General features: G+C 42.5%; 1 protein-coding gene across 1 annotated transcript; it reads right to left on the bottom strand.

The window, feature by feature from the left end:
* Window positions 1–4,493: 4,493 nt before the first annotated feature.
* Window positions 4,494–8,334, bottom strand: PDC (phosducin). Its single transcript, XM_068417009.1, has 3 exons — window positions 8,274–8,334; window positions 5,711–5,859; window positions 4,494–5,021 (listed from the first exon to the last, which is right to left on the bottom strand). The coding sequence occupies exons 1-3, from the start codon at window positions 8,332–8,334 to the stop codon at window positions 4,494–4,496; spliced, it is 738 nt and encodes a 245-aa protein (XP_068273110.1).
* Between the last annotated feature and the right edge of the window lie 8,775 nt (window positions 8,335–17,109).

The raw sequence follows: 17,109 nt of genomic DNA, 5'->3' as shown, positions 1-17,109 counted from the left end.
GGTCTGCTAAAGTCTCTATGAGAAGAAAGAGCAGGGGAGTAATGAGAAGTTGTTTGTCTTTTGTCTCTTTTTGTCTCTCTTTTTTTTTGGCGGGGGGGAAGGGTATGCTTTCAGAGGTAGAATACGAAATGGTTGTTCTGTAGTTGCCTGTTACTCTAAACTCAGCCATAGAAGTGAAGTACAACTTTTGAGATGCTAAATATCTTACACTGGAGAAGAAAATTGTCATGAAACACTCTTACAATAGTTTAGCACCTGTGGTAGAAAAGGTAGAGCTTGTTTGGAGGTGTTATTCCATGGATGCCCTAGCAAAGAGCTCTCTTTTCCTTACCCACCTGCAAGCTTATTCAATGTTTAGCAAATGATCCTTTTCTTTATGGTGTTACTGCAGACCATCAAATTAATCCTTCAGCTGATAACTAATTAGGTATCAAGGATCTGTGGAAGTCTTGTTTTCCAATTGGGTGTTGAAATGAGGCAAAGGAAGAAGTTGCTTTGCATGAGATTTCTGCTTTAATACAGGAGGCTGCATTTAACCACCATCTGAGCAGTAAGAAAATAATTTAACCTTGTCAAAGTAAAAATGAGTAATTTGACTTCTGTCTACAGGTTGAGCCTTCCAGTCATCCTGCTATGAGGAAAGAGGGGAGGTAGAGGAAAGCAGGTTCTCGCTTGTCAAAGAATTACAGGACTAACCAAAGGGATTTTATTGTCGTCTTGCTTCACATCCTTTTTCACAGAATCACAGAATCAATCAGGTTGGAAGAGACCTCAGGGATCATCGAGTCCAACCATTGCCCTGACACCACCCTGTCAACTAGACCATGGCACTAAGTGCCACGTCCAGTCTTTTCTTAAACACCTCCAGAGATGGTGCGTCCACCACCTCCCTGGGCAGCCCCTTCCAATGCCTAATGACCCTTTCTGAGAAGAAATTCTTCCTAATGTCCAACCTGAACCTCCCCTGGCGAAGCTTGAGGCTGTGTCCTCTTGTCCTATCGCTAGTTGCCCGGGAGAAGAGGCCAACTCCCAGTTCACTACAACCTCCCTTCAGGTAGTTGTAGACTGCAGATGTGTTTTTATTTTAATATGTAAGAGTCTAGAGGAACAGCTGGGACTTCTTCATCTGAAACTCTGGCTCTTCTAACTGTAGTTCTAAAATTGATGTTATGGAATAATTTTACAGAAACTTTATTGTCTGTGCTCTGTTGTTCTAAAATGTAGTTTTAAAAAGCCTCAGTGGTCTTGTACAATGAGATTTATAATTCCTGACATGTGAGGGGTAGCGTTCGGCATGCCAGTAACAGACATGTACATACTAGAGCTTCTGGTCTTGGTTTGATCAGCAGTGACACCACTGATAATTACTTCCCCTCCCTCCTCAATTTTTGTCTGCATCAGAATATTGAGGACACTCAGGGTTTCTGTGACTTTGAGTCAAAAAGAGGAGTAACCGTAGCCGAGGGCAGCAGGAAGGCTGCTCCCATGTGCTTACTAAAGCATTTCCTTTTTATTATTCAAGAATCTTTGTACAGTAGTGCGATGTTTGGGTCAAGTCTTACCTTTTTTTTTTTTTTTTTAAAGGGCTTTTTTTCTGCAGAAATGTGGGTGACTGCTGGGATCAGAGCTTTATTTGCAACTTTGTTAGTCATGAGCTATTGGGGCTTGATGTCACATGCGTGGTTTCTTTTTCTTTGTTTGTTTTTTTTTTTAATTACAGGTTGAAGGAAATCCTGCTTAAGCATGCTTAATCTGTCTCTTGGAGCATCAGCTTATTTCTTACAACTAGCTATAAAGGTAGTTTCTGTGGTGGTGATTATTTGTTAGGGTTTTTTTGCTTTCAGCCTGGTTTCTCAAAGAAATGAAGCTTACATGATCAGGCTGCTGATGTGCAGCCTAATAACTTTTGAACCAAGTTTGACAAAGAGGGAAAGCTCTCAAGAATATTAAGTTCCCATCAGTAACGTGGAGAATTTCTGGTGTGTAGAGGACAGAAATTTTTCATGCCTCTTCTTTAAAAACATCTCATAAAATAATACAAGACAAATATCATCCTGCTACTCAAGGAGCTGGTTATTTTTGTGATAGAAGATAATTCATTATTTTCTGTATAACCTGTTAGAAGATCATGAAATTTTCATAATGTTAGATGTATCTGCAAATGGTAGCTCTCTGGAGTCAACCTACTGATGCAAATAAAATCTTAAGATGAAGGTGATTTTAGCTGACGGATAAACATCATGCTTGAGTAAGGGGGGGAGAAGGACTGCTCTAAGGGAAAAGCTTTATTCCACCTGGAGTTCTGTCAGAAAAACTTATGACAGTCTTGCATTCGGAAATTTACAGCACAGAAATAACATTGTGGGGAAAATGCTATTTGAATTCTTGGTGGAATAAAATCATGAATTGTTTTACAGGTTAAAGAAGATTGTATATTGTTAAGAGATGATAAGGAACTTCATTCGTATTGCTTAGTGTACACGAGGTGAGGCTTCTAGTGCTCTGTTAAAATATTAATCCATGACAAAACAATGTTAAAAGTAGAAGTTCAGTAGCATTTTGATAGTCCCTAAAATTGGACAAACAAAAAAGACAAGTAGCGATAGGACAAGAGGACACAGCCTCAAGCTTCGCCAGGGGAGGTTCAGGTTGGACATTAGGAAGCATTTCTTCTCAGCAAGGGTCATTAGCCATTGGAAGGGGCTGCCCAGGGAGGTGGTGGAGTCACCATCTCTGGAGGGGTTTAAGAAAAGACTGGACATGGCACTTAGTGCCATGGTCTAGTTGCCATGGTGGTGTCAGGGCAATGGTTGGACTCGATGATCCCAGAGGGCTCTTCCAACCTGGTTGATTCTGTGATTCTGTGACAGATTTTCTTCTTTTTTTGGGGCTGTTATTTAAAACAAGGCATAAGTTGTGTTTAAATCGTTTTGTTTGAAAGGGTATCTCATGACTCCTTCAGTAATGTTTTGTAGGGTTATACTTCCCAAATCTTTTAGAGTAGAACTATTTTGTTGTGCAGATCTGTTGGAAAGTACTGTAACTTTCAGCTGCTCCTGTGAATTTTCTGTGTGAATGAAAAGTGGAGGAAAAGTGTTTAAAAGAGTGGTGAGGACCTGTTTTTAAGGTGTGGGTTATATCACTGCAGCAATGGTTCCTTGGTCCTAGGCACTCAATTCTGAATTCTTACTGATCCGTGTGCGGGATTTCGCAGGGTGACCTTTCCATGGTGGGATCCTGACCTGAAGCAAAACTGAAAGCTCCAACTCCAAAGTGAGAAAACATGAAACTATAAAATCAAATGAAAACTGGTGAGTCATATGAGTACTAAAAAAAAAATCTGTAACATTTGATAATCTCAAATATTATCAGCAAAATTACGTGCAGTTAAGATACAGATATGTCTGTCCTCAGATTAAGAGACAGATATTACTATCCTCAGAGTAAAATTAAGCCTTCAGCTTTGCCAGTGTGCAAAAGAAGTCATTGAAATGCTTCCAGTGTTTTGTTGTCTTGTATCAGAACTGGAGGAGGTGGATTTTTTAGACCTACGGAGAGAGTAAGGTTTATAGTGAGGTTACCCTGTGCCTTCCTCTCAAATGGGTTGTTAAATTGTTGTTCTCAGCAGCATCCCTTTAGCAAAACTTAAAACTTCGAGTTTAGTAGATGTCTAATGAGTGCTTACTAATATTTCACGTGTTTTTAAGGTTAAGGTTATATACTACCAATACATTTCACACTTCCAATGGCAGGTTTTGAGAACTGTTAAGCTTTATTCAGGGTTATTACATAAGCACAATATATTTTTTCAGTAACTTGCAGACATTTTAAATATTGCTGTTCAAAATAAGGAGCAACAATGAACTGAAATCAGCTGATAATGTGTCTGTATTAGCTGTTCGGATGTCAAACTTATAGAAGCGCTGAGCTAACTTATTTTCATGAATATTGACGGTTAAATGCGAAAGCATAAAATAGTGTCCTAGACACCTAAGCCGTTTAGGAATGCAAGGGCTTCGGGCTATTTGTTTGCCCTTAAAACTGCTGGATGACATCTTGTTCCTGCTGAAGTCGATAGAAGTGAATCTGAGGAGCTAGGACTTGCCATAATTCCAGAGCATGGAGACAGCTTTTTATGTATGCAGAGGGATGGATCAGTCCTGTTCGTGTTGAAATGAAGTTCTTCTTGTGCTTCGTGGAGACAGGGGTGGGCCATCCATTTTTAATTTGTTTTTCCTTAATTTCTTAGAGATCACCTGTATCGTCTCCTGTTCTACCTATTATTTCTGGCTAGTGTAGAAATAATTATGTACAGAACTGCCAGTTGTGTGTGTTTTAAGTAAAATGCACATACTAACAGTTAAGCAATTTTTATATATGTGTATCTTACAAATAAGTTAGCAATGACAGCCTTCTCTAAATGAGGTGGGTGTTACTGAGATTGATTTACAACAGACTGAAGGGTAAAGGGAGACAGTGAGGACTATGGCTCTCTACTCAACATCTTGCTCATCCGTGTTGCCATTTCCCAGTTCTGGAAGCTCCCTTTCAGGCAGCAGCCCATACTCATTTAGGAAAGACTCCACATCCACAGCAAAAAACTCCTCATTGAATTGTTCCGAAATGCTAATGAAATTGCTCAGGAGCTCCCCACCCTTATAGACCAGTAGAGTGGGAAGCACTTCGTTGGAGAAACGGTCTCCAGCCCCTGTGTCGGAGGCCTTGATCTTGCAGAACTTCACGGTGGCGTACTCGGCCGCCAGGCAGGTCAAGCTGTTGTTGAGAGCATCGCAGCCCTTGATGCCATCTTCATAAATGTGGACGATGACAGTGGTAGTTTTGTGTTCTTTCTCGATGGCTTCCAGGAACTGTTCCCCACTTTGCAGCTCACACACATAACCATATTTTGGCCCAAAACTCAGCCTCTGGTGCATATCCTGCATGCAGCGTCTGCGGTATTTTTGTAGGCAGCTTTCATCTTCTTGCTCATCCTGAATTAATTCATACTCTTGTATACTCATCTGTGAATATTGAGAGAATGTTATATTAATCAGTGATAACCTGATGGCGCTGAAACAGGAAGAGACTAAGCTGTTATCTAAACAACGTCGCATCAAAAGCTTAGCCAGAAAAGCCACCACTTTCTACAGTGACTGGAAGGTCTCTGCGAGAGACGGGTGAAGATCCTGTCTCAACACTTGCATGTCAACTTGATAGTATTGAAGACTGTTGCCATATTTGGCAAAAACTTCTGGATTTTCCAGAGTTGGTGGGAATTTTGCCAGTGACTGTAGTGGGGTCAAAGTTTAATTCGTGTGTTTTTTTGGGTTTTGGGTCCCCCCCTTTCACAACTGGTAAATGGTAATGAGTGAGGTGCGGGCTCAGAGCTCTATCCTGACTAACAGGTTTTTAAACGTTAAACATTTTCTATTGCCTTAACTAAGAATAGAGCGTTGAGGCAGGGAAGGCAGGAAGAAAGGCTGTGTTGTGCGATATGTTGTTGTGAAATATGCAGCTTATTTTACTTAAGCTAGGCCTTGCTTGAGAGAGGACTAGATAAATGGTTGCATGTGCATTTGTTCTGTCTGTATCGTGTGAGCTCCTCTAAGTTGCAAAGGAATTGAGTCCAGCAAATTCAGGATTTTCTAGCTTATAACCAGTATGTTTTATATAGAATCAAAATTAATTTATTTTGCTTTTCTTCTCTTACCTTACGGCAGAATCTCTCTCTGGAGTCCTCTTTACTGAAAGATCTGTGTGGTGAAGACATTTGTCTGAGAATTTCTTTCTTGCTCGAGGATAAGGAGTCTTCACTTTCTAATTTAAACTTCCTCCAGTCATTGATCACGCCTTTGGGCCCTAAAAGAGAGGAAGTTTGATGAGAAACTGTCTGCAACAAGAAGCTGACTTAAGAAATCTCTGCTCTTTGCTGATTTGTCCTTCTGTGCTGCAGTTTATCTCTCTGCCCCTCTTCCTTCCAGAGCACTCTCTGGGAGTGCTGAAAACCAGAGCTTTGGGACCAACGTCTTACATTAACCTCCAGAAGAAAGAAAGAGGTTTTTTATCTAACCTGCAACACTTTGCTGGTCTGGTTCCTATCAGGATCCTGTAAAAGGATTTTGGTGAATTATATGAGTAGTTAACAAGGATGAGGATGTCAAAACCTGTTAAAACTGACATGTTGGCCAAAACTAGTGTTTTGTAGAAGTATATTTGCATTTCTCTATAGACAGTGTATTTGAACACATAACATGTGTAAGGACTTATAGTAAAATTAAGGATACAGGACACTTGAGGTTGATTTTTTTTTTTTTTTTTTTAAACCCATACCTCTTCCACTGAAGAGTTACCTGTAAGGCAAATGCTATGAGAATTATGATTGTAATGCAGATCTTGGTCTTTGGAGCTGGTTGATTAAAGCAGTTAAATTTTGAAATGCGAAAAAAAAATTCATTTCAAAATTCCAGTGGTGCTTTTCAAAATAAAACATTTTCATCTGCATCTTTAATTATAAAGCAAAACCAAGAAATATTTTAGTGTTTTTAGAGAAGTTTTTTGTGTTTTTAGAGAAGTTTATTTCTATGGAAAATTTAGAAAACACTAGGTAAGCAGCTCTCCCTCTCATGAGAGAGATGTGGTGTGGCCAGTTGCCAAGACTCTTGTTTTGGCTTAAATTTCAACATCTTCAAGTGGTGACTAAAGGCACTACAGCCCTCGATGGAAAGGGAAGGTGACCTGATCTTTTGCAAACAAGATTCCAAGCAGGAATTAGCCTGAACCTCTTGGCATAGCGATAACAGTACAGTAGTGTGATTTCCAAAACTATTTTGAAGCCTGGGTGTGGATGTAGTGCCCTACATTTGGGTCCCTAAAAAAATATATATAGAATAATCTTGGCCCACAGCAGCAAAGCTGGTTGGGAAAGAACCCCAGAAAGAGTTATTACAAGAGCTACGTTTGTTATAGCACGAAGGAAAAGAAGCCCTCAGAGCACAGGGAGGGAATGATTGCCATTTGGGGTGGGATGGAGCGATACCTGCCTGCAGAGCTGAATACAATGTCAGTACTCGTAAAAATCGTGGTGATTGAATGCTGGATTAAAAAGAATTGTGATTCTGAGCAAGGATGCTTTTAAAGCTTTTAAATGCTGTGCTGTGATTGCCAAAGGGATTTATAGGTTCACTTCTAGAACTGAATGTTCCTTCTATAAGAAGGAAAAAAATAATTCGTCCTTTACAGTGAAACCTTATAAACTAATTGTAGCACGTGAGTGTTTTCTGTTGCTATTTTATTTTCTTCTCTTTTCCCCAGAAGAAAAAAGGCCCTTGTTCATGACTGGAGCAATAAACCAACAAGAGCTGCATCGGGCCATCGCTGTTAGTGGCTTCTTCAGGTGTCTTCTGTGTTTGCCATTTGCTTCAGGTATGAGGAGGATTGGCACAAAGATCAGTTTGGTGTTACCTGCCCTTCTGTGAGGGGCATTGCTTACTCCAAAATACATTCTCATTGGCTTTGGGCCCTGTGTTTCTGTGCAAGGGATTTGGCAAACCCCAGCAGCGTGTCCAGGTGGCCAAGAAGGCCAATGGCATCCTGGCCTCTATTAGGAGTAGTGCAGCCAGCCAGTCTAGGGAAGTGATTGTCCCTCTGTACTCGGCACTGGTGAGGCTGCACCTTGAATCCTGTGTCCAGTTCTGGGCCCCGCACTTCAAGAAAGATGTTGAGGTGTTGGAGCGAGTCCAGAGGAGGGCGACCAAGGTGGTGAAGGGTCTGGAGGGTCTGACCTACGAGGAACGGCTGAGGGAGCTGGGGGTGTTTAGCCTGGAGAAGAGGAGGCTCAGAGGTGACCTTATTGCAGTCTACAACTACCTGAAGGGAGGTTGTAGCGCAGTGGGAATCGGCCTCTTCTCCCAGGCAACTAGCGATAGGACAAGAGGACACAGCCTCAAGCTTCGCCAGGGGAGGTTCAGGTTGGACATTAGGAAGCATTTCTTCTCAGCAAGGGTCATTAGGCATTGGAAGGGGCTGCCCAGGGAGGTGGTGGAGTCACCATCTCTGGATGTGTTTAAGAAAAGACTGGATATGGCCCTTAGTGTCATGGTCTAGTTGACAGGGTGGTGTCAGGGCAACGGTTAGACTTGATGATCCCAGAGGGCTCTTCCAGCCTGATTGATTCTGTGATTCTGTAATTGAATCTACTCGAATTCTGGGCTTCCCCAGTGAACAGGGGCAGTTTAGCTTATTCTTAGAAAAAAAAACGCAGTTAATTTCCTTGCCTGTGTGTGTCGCCTGTCCATCATAATCTTCTTCGAAGCTGGTGTTGGCGTTCTCTTCCATTTTGGTGGCTGGAGTAGGAGACCCTGCAAGTTCAAAAAGGAGAACGGTTAATAACAGGATAGAAAAGGGATAAGCTTACAGCAGGTATGGTGCAGTGTTTGATTTCCTCCAGCTGTTAGGTATCAGTGACGATCAAAATACACATGATAATTTTAGAACTTCTCATTGTCTCACAAAAAGCAATTAGGATATATGTCAGTCTCTTTAAAAAGATATCTGGGCAGATTCTTTCTGAAAGTGCCTAGGCGATGGTTTCTTCATTATACTGTTCCTTCTCAGTCATCGGAGAATATTTGGAACGTGGTGTGAAATAGCGGTTGTAAAATTTTCTGCAATGGGAATGTATAGTGAGTATCTTCTTTTTGGTTTCTTTTTTTCTTTTTTTTTTTTTAATCCCCCTTGGAACTGGGAACCTATTCATTTTCCAAGCGCTGTAAGTATTTATTTTTAAGGGTTGCCTGAACTACTCATTTCTCATACAGAAGACAGAGCCAAGTATTTGAACCTCTTGGGCAAGAGACCTCTGAACATCCTGGAGCTAGGCTGCTTGTCCTGGTTGGGCCTTGTTTGTTACAGAACACAAAAAATGATGGGGATTGTAAATCAAAATCACTTTCTTGTTCCACCCGTTCTATAAATAAGGCAACCCAAGGAGCCAGGTGGCAATCACAGGGCACTGCGATACAGCAGTACTCAAGCAACACCCTTTTTCTCTTTTAGGGTGGAGTTTTTGAGGGGTGAAATAGAACCACTGTTCTTTGAAGGAAGAGGAGAGATTTCTCTTTGTGTATTCCCACCATCAAGATGAGCCTGGTTGGGTGGTGCCAGAGCATACAGAGCAGCAGGGTTTGGCCAGAGCATTGAGCTTTTAAGGTCAGGCTGATATTCAGTAGATGACACAGTAGATGTTCTTGGGGTCCTTCAGCTTTCTTGAGAAGATCAATTATCTGGTTAAGGAGGTATACTGGGGGAGAGAAGTACTGATTCTTCACCTGCATTTTTACTACACCTCTGATAGACATCTACATAGCCCTCTGCATGAGCTCTGCCACCACATAGTACTGAGTCTGTTTCTCGTGTTGCACATCAGTCACAAGTTTCCTTTTTAGTCAAAAACTGTAATTCTAATGTGGTAAAGTGTCACTGTCCACAGGAGCCTTAAGGCGGATGAGTTGAGTGCTCCCATTTAGTCTAGACTAGCTTTAGCTGTTCGGATGTTAAGGTAAGCTTTACTTGACTTCACAGTAAATCCCATTGTGAAGCAAACGCAAAGATGTTATCATGCCATGAATGCCATATTTAAAAGCTGCTGGTGTGTGAGACTAGAGTGACGTTAGTGTTGTAGCATGTATGCACAGGAGGAAATGCACCTTCTTTTTTACATACCAGCATCACGGGATAATGTGGAATAACGGCTGAGCAGACACAAGGAATCTGATTCTTGTGTGTACTGGGACTAAAGCTAATTGGCAAATGTGAGAATAAATTGTTCTATACATGTACTCCTGACAATCAAAACTTGTGGGAAGCGTTGCAAGTAAGTTTGGAAGGAAAGCAGGTCATGAATTATATTAGTCTAAATTCTTTCTGTAGATAGATCTGTAGATAGATTGTTGTCAGCACATTACTGGATCAATTGCTATTCAGTCAATTCTGAAATAGAAATATGAAGCGAATCACTTCTCACAGAGGCAAAACTAAAAATCTTTGCCATGCTGGGGATGGACAGCTATGTGGGTATGCTGGGTCAAAGCCTTGTAAGTCATTGCCGTGACTTACATGGACATCTAAAAAAGCTCTTGTGTCTGCTGATGCTGAGGATTTTCTTTGTTCCATGGGGAAAGAGAGGGTTTGATTCTCTCTATGCTTTGCTGTCTTGTAGCTTTTAGCCCTGAAAGGCACTGAAATTACTAGATATGAAACTTAAGGAGTCTAGTGCAGGCTTGAACCAGAAAACTGACCATGCTTTTGGTGAAACATCAAAGATGGGAACTGATTCCTGAAATCAACAACTGAAAACTCTGTAGTTGGTTACTGATCTGTCGTACCTAATAAATCTGGAAAGATTAGGTGAATCATAACAGCACGGAAAGCTGCGTTTCACCATTCTGCAGCATGGCATGAGGCAACGATCCTGATGATGCACAGGCTGGTAAGCTGACCATGGACCTGGGAGTGGGGAACTCCTAAAACTTAATCCTGGCCCTGCGACTGACTCAGGCTGTGAGCCTGGAGCAAGTCACGCAAACCGTTCTCCTCTCCACTCAGTCCTGTTGTATATTTATCTTTCTTGTCCTGGTGCTGTGGGAATTAGGCCGTCCCAGCCAGGTGTTTCCCAGGTAGGCACCTGAGGACAAGGGCATATGAACATGTAACTGCAAGGTGATCTGTGGGAAGCTTGGTTATAGGATGAGCTGGCTCTCCTGCAGTACATACTCTTCCTTTTAAAAAAGCACTTTGGGAAAATGTGTAAGCTATTGTGTTTAGTGTGTGGGCAACAATGGGCAACCACCAGGGTAGGAAATTCTCCCACATCCTTGTGGAGGGTTTAGACAGAGGTTTTTTGTTGCTGGTTTGTTGATTTTTTTACTTGGGGGTAAACAGCAACACAGGATGATGTGCAGCGATGGTAAAGCGATAATAAATGTCATCATTAAAGCTATTTGTGTCTGTTACTTCTAAGGACGTACCGACAGGCCTTTCAGGACACCAGCTGCGTTGCCACTGATCTCGAGTTTTCCCTTTGCACCATTTTGGTGCATGGGACCTTCTATGACAAGGTGATCTGCTTGGTGGAGGAGGGAAAGGCTGTGGATGTTGTCTACCCAGCCTTTGACACTCTTTCCCACAGCATTCTCCTGGAGAAACTGGCTGCTCATGGCTTGGACAGGCATCTGCTTTGCTGGATGGCCAGGCCCAAAGGGTTGTTCATTAGCTTTTGTCATTGATTTTGACAACTGAAAGTGGCTCCTGATGTTTTTATTTGGAATGTGCTGATGGGGAGAAAAAGTTTTCCTTCTCAGGTCTGCAGATCATCAATGCATTAGACCATATTTTGTAATGCATATGGTGACTTCACCTATATATTTTAAGAAGACTAATCATCCTAGAACTTCTTTACTTTCCTGTCTTTATGTCAGACTTTCTAAGAGAAGAAAGCAAAAATTACCATTTCTTCATAGAGGAGATCTGAGACCTTTCTGTGTCCCAAAAGTCACTTCTTCAGCAAGAAAGAAAAGCCCAAACCCAAAGTAGACGCCTGAAGGTACCATTTAGTTTCTATGAGCTTTGGATCTGTTGTAGCTCAAGAGCAGCAATTCCTATTACTGATGCTCATCCTTCTGTTGTCATTAGACCAGATGGGCCAGCCTTACTACAGGGTAGAAATGACCATTTAATAAAGTGTTTCTTTTTTTATCCAATATGAAAGAATGTGTTCTACTTAGTAACAAATATTTTGTGCCTTTGGCCTTCACAGAGAGTTTTCTGTTTACCCAAAATTACAATTTATTTCTTTTTTTTTTTTACTATTTTCTCTTATGCATATTGAATTTCTGAGGTAGCTCAGGAAGAAAGCACGTACCTGTGTATTTGTAATGAAGGCTTATTTAATCCTTGTGATATATTGCAGCTGTAAATACAAAAAGAGTGTCTTCTAGTGGTAAATTATAGTTACAGAAGAGAGGGAAAATAAAAAAAGTCTCTAAACAAACTGTAAAAGGCAAGATGTATTCTATAAAGGACAAAGCCAATAAGTAAAACTTGCTTTCTAAAGTAAGAGTTTTTGCTACTATTCCACTAAGTAAACACGAGAAATATTTTTCTCAAAATATAAACAAGCTCAAGGCACAAATTTGCTGCTCACCACATGGGCAAATCCTGCCGACAACGCCGTTCTGTGTCTGGGTTTACGTAAGGTTGTAAGCAGCAGCACGCTGCTAATCCCCAGCAGTCGGTGGGACGTTGCCTATGAGCTGGGAAGTACAAAATTTTGGGCACTTGTGAAGTGGGAGAATGAAAAGGTCATCAGCAAGACGTGACGGCACATTTATGTTTTGAGCTACGCGTGGGTGGTGGGTCAGCTGGTACGTGTGCCCGGAGTGTCCCCTTGGCTCTTGCCTCTTGGGAAAAGTGTCTGAATTTTAACAGCATTTCCCTCTACCCGAGCACTAATTTGGATCTTGCTTCTCTGACTCTTTTTCCTGGTTTCCATTTGCAAAATTCCTTCCCTGTTTCTTCTTGTCCCCTCTGTCAAATAGTAGCTGCCAAACTTACGTAGGGGATGGGCAGCTTCTTAAGCCAGCAAGCCGAGAGAAGGAGCAGCGATGGATTTAGATGGTCAGGTTCCTGGAATCTGGGGGATAAAATAACATGGAACTGGAACAAGGCATCATTCACCCCTACCTCGGTGGTGGAAATGTCCCAGTGTGGCAGAATCGAGCGAGTCCTGTGTGTGTGAGGCTCAGCCCCTACTTCTGGGAGGGTGGGCACCCTCCTCCACTAGCCACAGTGGCACGTTTCCAAGGACACCTGATGTCATTGAAGCCTTCTCAGTGACTTCAGTGCGCTGCAGGGTGGGATCTGCAGCGCTGAGCAGAAATGCTTGCACGTGTATTTGCATGATTTGCGTGGTCAGGACATGTGTGCCTCAGCCCTGGCCGTGATCTTGTTTCGTAGCTGTGGTACAAAGGGCTACACTTCCAACAGAATGTTTAATTTTCATGCCGTGTTCTGTATGTTGTGTAGTTCTTGCTTTTAGTCAAAATGCGTGTTTTCCTAATAAGAGACTGGTCAGGGGTGGAGCACATCAGTGTTTTATGAACCAAGTGCTTTTCAGCTGATGCCTTTCAAAACCAAGAAGAATGGATGGAAAAAAACCCAGAGAGAGAGATCCATCCTCGGTCATGTATGTATTTAGATTTGCAACGGGTGTTAGCATCATGACATAAGCAAACTGGGCAATCCCAAGCACAAACACAGGCTGGGCAGAGAATGGATTGAGAGCAGCCCTGAGGAGAAGGACTTGGGGGTGATGGGTGACGAGAAGCTCACCATGAGCCGGCAACGTGCGCTGGCAGCCCAGAAAGCCAACCGTGTCCTGGGCTGCATCCCCAGCAGTGTGGCCAGCAGGGCGAGGGAGGGGATTCTGCCCCTCTGCTCCGCTCTCATGAGACCCCCCCTGCAGTGCTGCGTCCAGCTCTGGGGGCACCAACAGAAGGAGGACACGGAGCTGTTGGAGCGAGTCCAGAGGAGGCCACGAAGATGCTCAGAGGGCTGGAGCCCCTCTGCTCTGGAGACAGGCTGAGAGAGTTGGGGCTGTTCAGCCTGGAGAAGAGAAGGCTCCGGGGAGACCTTCTAGCACCTTCTAGTACCTGAAGGGGCTACAGGAAAGAGGGAGAGGGACTTTTGACAAGGGCATGGAGTGATAGGACAAGGGGGAACGGTTTTAAACTGAAAGAGGGGAGATTGAGATGAGATATGAGGAAGAAATTCTTTGCTGTGAGGGTGGTGAGACCCTGGCCCAGGTTGCCCAGAGAAGCTGTGGCTGCCCCCTCCCTGGCAGTGTTCAAGGCCAGGTTGGATGGGGCTTGGAGCAACCTGGTCTAGTGGAAGGTGTCCCTGCCCATGGCAGGGGGGGTTGGAGCTAGATGGTCTTTAAGGTCCCTTCCAACCCAAATCAGTCTGTGATTCTATGAAAATGGATGTCACGGTCGGAGGTCAGAATTTCAGACGTGTCACCGGAGCATTGCGGAGGGAGCCGAAAGCCGCGAGCACCTTTAGTGGTGGGTTCCCGATGATGACGGTCAGGCGCCAAGCCACATAGCTGCTAGTCGAAAACATGGAGTACCTGCAGCTCCCATTGCGTTCAGGGACAATCAGGTCTCTTACATTCAGGTGGGTAAATACAGATTTAAGAGCCAGGTTTCAGAGCCGTAGTCACCTCCTTTGACCGCTTGCTCTGGCGTTGTGTTACCCAGATATGGAAAGACAGGCTTATTGTATGGATAAATGGAAATTTCCTGGGCTTACCTAAAGACAAAACCATGGTGCATCATGTAGTGATTAGATCACTGCCTTTGGGGAAAAAAATTTCCAAACACTGGAACACAGGACTTTATTTGCTTAAAGAAGAGGTCATATGATAGGAAGAAAACATGAACGGGGATGGGTTGACGCAGAAAGCTGTCAGCTTCGCTGCAGGTCACTGTGACTGATGAGAGGGTTATGGGATCGGATTATGCGCTCTATCCGCTTTAGGAGAGTTACGCTGTGCTTTATTTGTGAGATGGAAACACTTTAAATAGCTGCAGTCCAATGTTTCGTTTATCCTTAAGGCTTTGCCAGTTAAGAAATTCCCTATGTGACTACCCCTTTTTTTTAGTGTTTCAAAATTTGGCCTATAGTTATGCACCAGAAATTATCCATCTTTTTTGGATTGCACATTTATTTCTGGATTTCACTCCAAAATGGGAAATTAGCTCAACGTCTTTCACATCTCTCAGCTTCACTTCTGCCACAGTACCACTATGTGTTGTATGGAAAGAATACAGATATTTTAAAACAGGACTTGTTTTATTATTTCCAAAAAAATATTAGTTGACATTAATAATGTCAAATTTCAATTATCATTAACCAAAAATTTTTATTTGAAAAAGCTTAATTTTGTATATTAAATGGTGAATGTCTTTTGAAACGCAGGATGCGAATTTTTGAAGCACGTTACATACTTGTTGGAGCAGTTACACAGTTGTTACTATTGTGATGAATTAATCCTTTTTTTTTTCCTGTCAGGAAACCTATTATTCATTTATCTTCTTTTTTTTAAAAAAAAATACTTGGATATATAAAGTGAGGTGGAAGAGGAGGATGGTGGGATACTAAGAAAATGTCTGTTTGAAGCGAAAGCAGAAGAGCCGACGTTTTCAAATGCAGCTATTTAAGGGCACAAACCTCGATCCATGTTTAACCTCAGTGCCTGGCCCGATTTGTCAGATGGATTGAGCATTTCACCACGGTACTCAGAGAGTCGGGACAGAGTTTTCAGTTGATGTTTAAGTACATATTTTCTGAACTCTAAGTAAACATCTGTATGCCTGCTAGAATTGACATGTCCTTCAGGGTTTTGGTTGGAGTTTGTTGCTGTAATTAGCAAAGGCATGGTGAATGGCAGAAGCCCAGAGGAGAGATTTTATATGTGGGGTTTTTTTTTCCAAGCTCAACAGATGTTAGGCAGTGTGTATAATCCCTATAATTTGTCAAAAATCACTTATGTCAGAGCTGTAACCCCAGCAGTGACTGGAGACAGGCGTTTAGAGAGGTTGGTGGCCAGCATTTTATGCAAAAGGGAAGAAACTTAAATTTATTGTGAGGTTAATTAAAGATCTCGGAGAAGTAGTGCCCTGGAAGGAGTTGGAACAGACTCTTACTGCTCCTTTCCATCAAAACAAAAAAGGGGATTCCTCCCAGCCTGTGAGGGAGGGCTGGGAGGAATCAAAACTTGTGAAGTTGGGAGAACATCCACTGTCTGTTTTGGGGTAGGGCTTGACCAAGAATGCCCCAAGGCTCTGGATATGCAAAAAATTGCCCACAGAAAACAGTTAGTAAACTAGGTTTGGCTCAGAAATTAGAGTATTTGATTCTGGTGTAGGTTGGGTTTTTTTTTCCTTAGCTTGGTTGAAGTTTTTTTAAAATGTGTATTTGTAGCTGTAAAAGTAAATCAGAAGGAATTCTTGCTTTTGCTTTCTTCATATCTACACTTTGTTATCATTATGTGCAAAAGGCAGGCTTGACCTAGCCAACAGGCTCCCTATAAATGCAGGGTCTACCTAAGCAGTCTTAACTCTCAAATTTGATAGGATTAAGCAATTTAAAAAAAAAAAAAAAGAAGTTGTTCATGACAGCTTTCAAATTCATGTATTCTTCATTCCTGGCTTTCTTCTGAGCATTAACATGTATCCTCTGAGATGCGTGAAGATTTTGTTTGCTACTTTCCCATCATTTGAAAAGTTATATTATCTTCCAATTCTGACACTCTAACACCGAATTAGTACTTTTCTCTGCAGCTGGACCTACTCACCCCGGTTGGACAGAGTGCAGCATCTAATGCTTTGGGTGAGCTAGGGCAGTAGCTCTTGACAGGGAGTATTTATTAACTTCTTGGCAGTTTAATTAGATTTACATATGTTTTGCGGTGATGATTCAAGAGTAAAGTGAGTCAGAGCTGACCAAGGAAGACTTTGCTATGGTAAGGAAAGGGACATCCACAAAGGAGGTATCTTCTACCTGAGCTCTCAAGAATTTCTTGCATCTTCCAGCCTGCTGCCTTGGAGCTGTTCCTGTAGGACTGGCAGAGCCAAGCAATAGGGCTCGCTTGTGACTGCCAGGTGCTTGCTGTTCTTCCATTCCCTTTCTTACCCTTATGGTAAAGTGTCCTGAGACTCCACCAAGCACAGCTCCATGTTTTAGAAGAGTTGTCAGAGTCAGTTGTTCACATCATCTTGTTACAGGAATTTAACTTAAGGCGCCAGCAACAGGAAGATGGTTTTTCTCAACTTTATCTAGTCAGTATGGGGGGGGAGGATATGTGTGAGCCCTTTAGGTGACTTTGCAGAGTCTGTATTGCCTTTTTCAGCTGGAGAGACTAGCTGTGTAACGTCGGTGATTGGGTCAGGCTGGTGTGAATCTCCCATCCTCCTGGCTCTTACATTACCAAGTGGATATTCATTCTGTATTGATAGCTTTCAGCCACTCCATTAGTATGGGAAGAGCCACTAC

Source organism: Nyctibius grandis, chromosome 21 (assembly GCF_013368605.1).
Source record: "Nyctibius grandis isolate bNycGra1 chromosome 21, bNycGra1.pri, whole genome shotgun sequence".
Classification (NCBI taxonomy): Eukaryota; Metazoa; Chordata; class Aves; order Nyctibiiformes; family Nyctibiidae; genus Nyctibius; species Nyctibius grandis.
The sequence above is the reverse complement of the archived record's forward strand: the minus strand, read 5'-3'. Positions and strand labels throughout refer to the sequence as shown.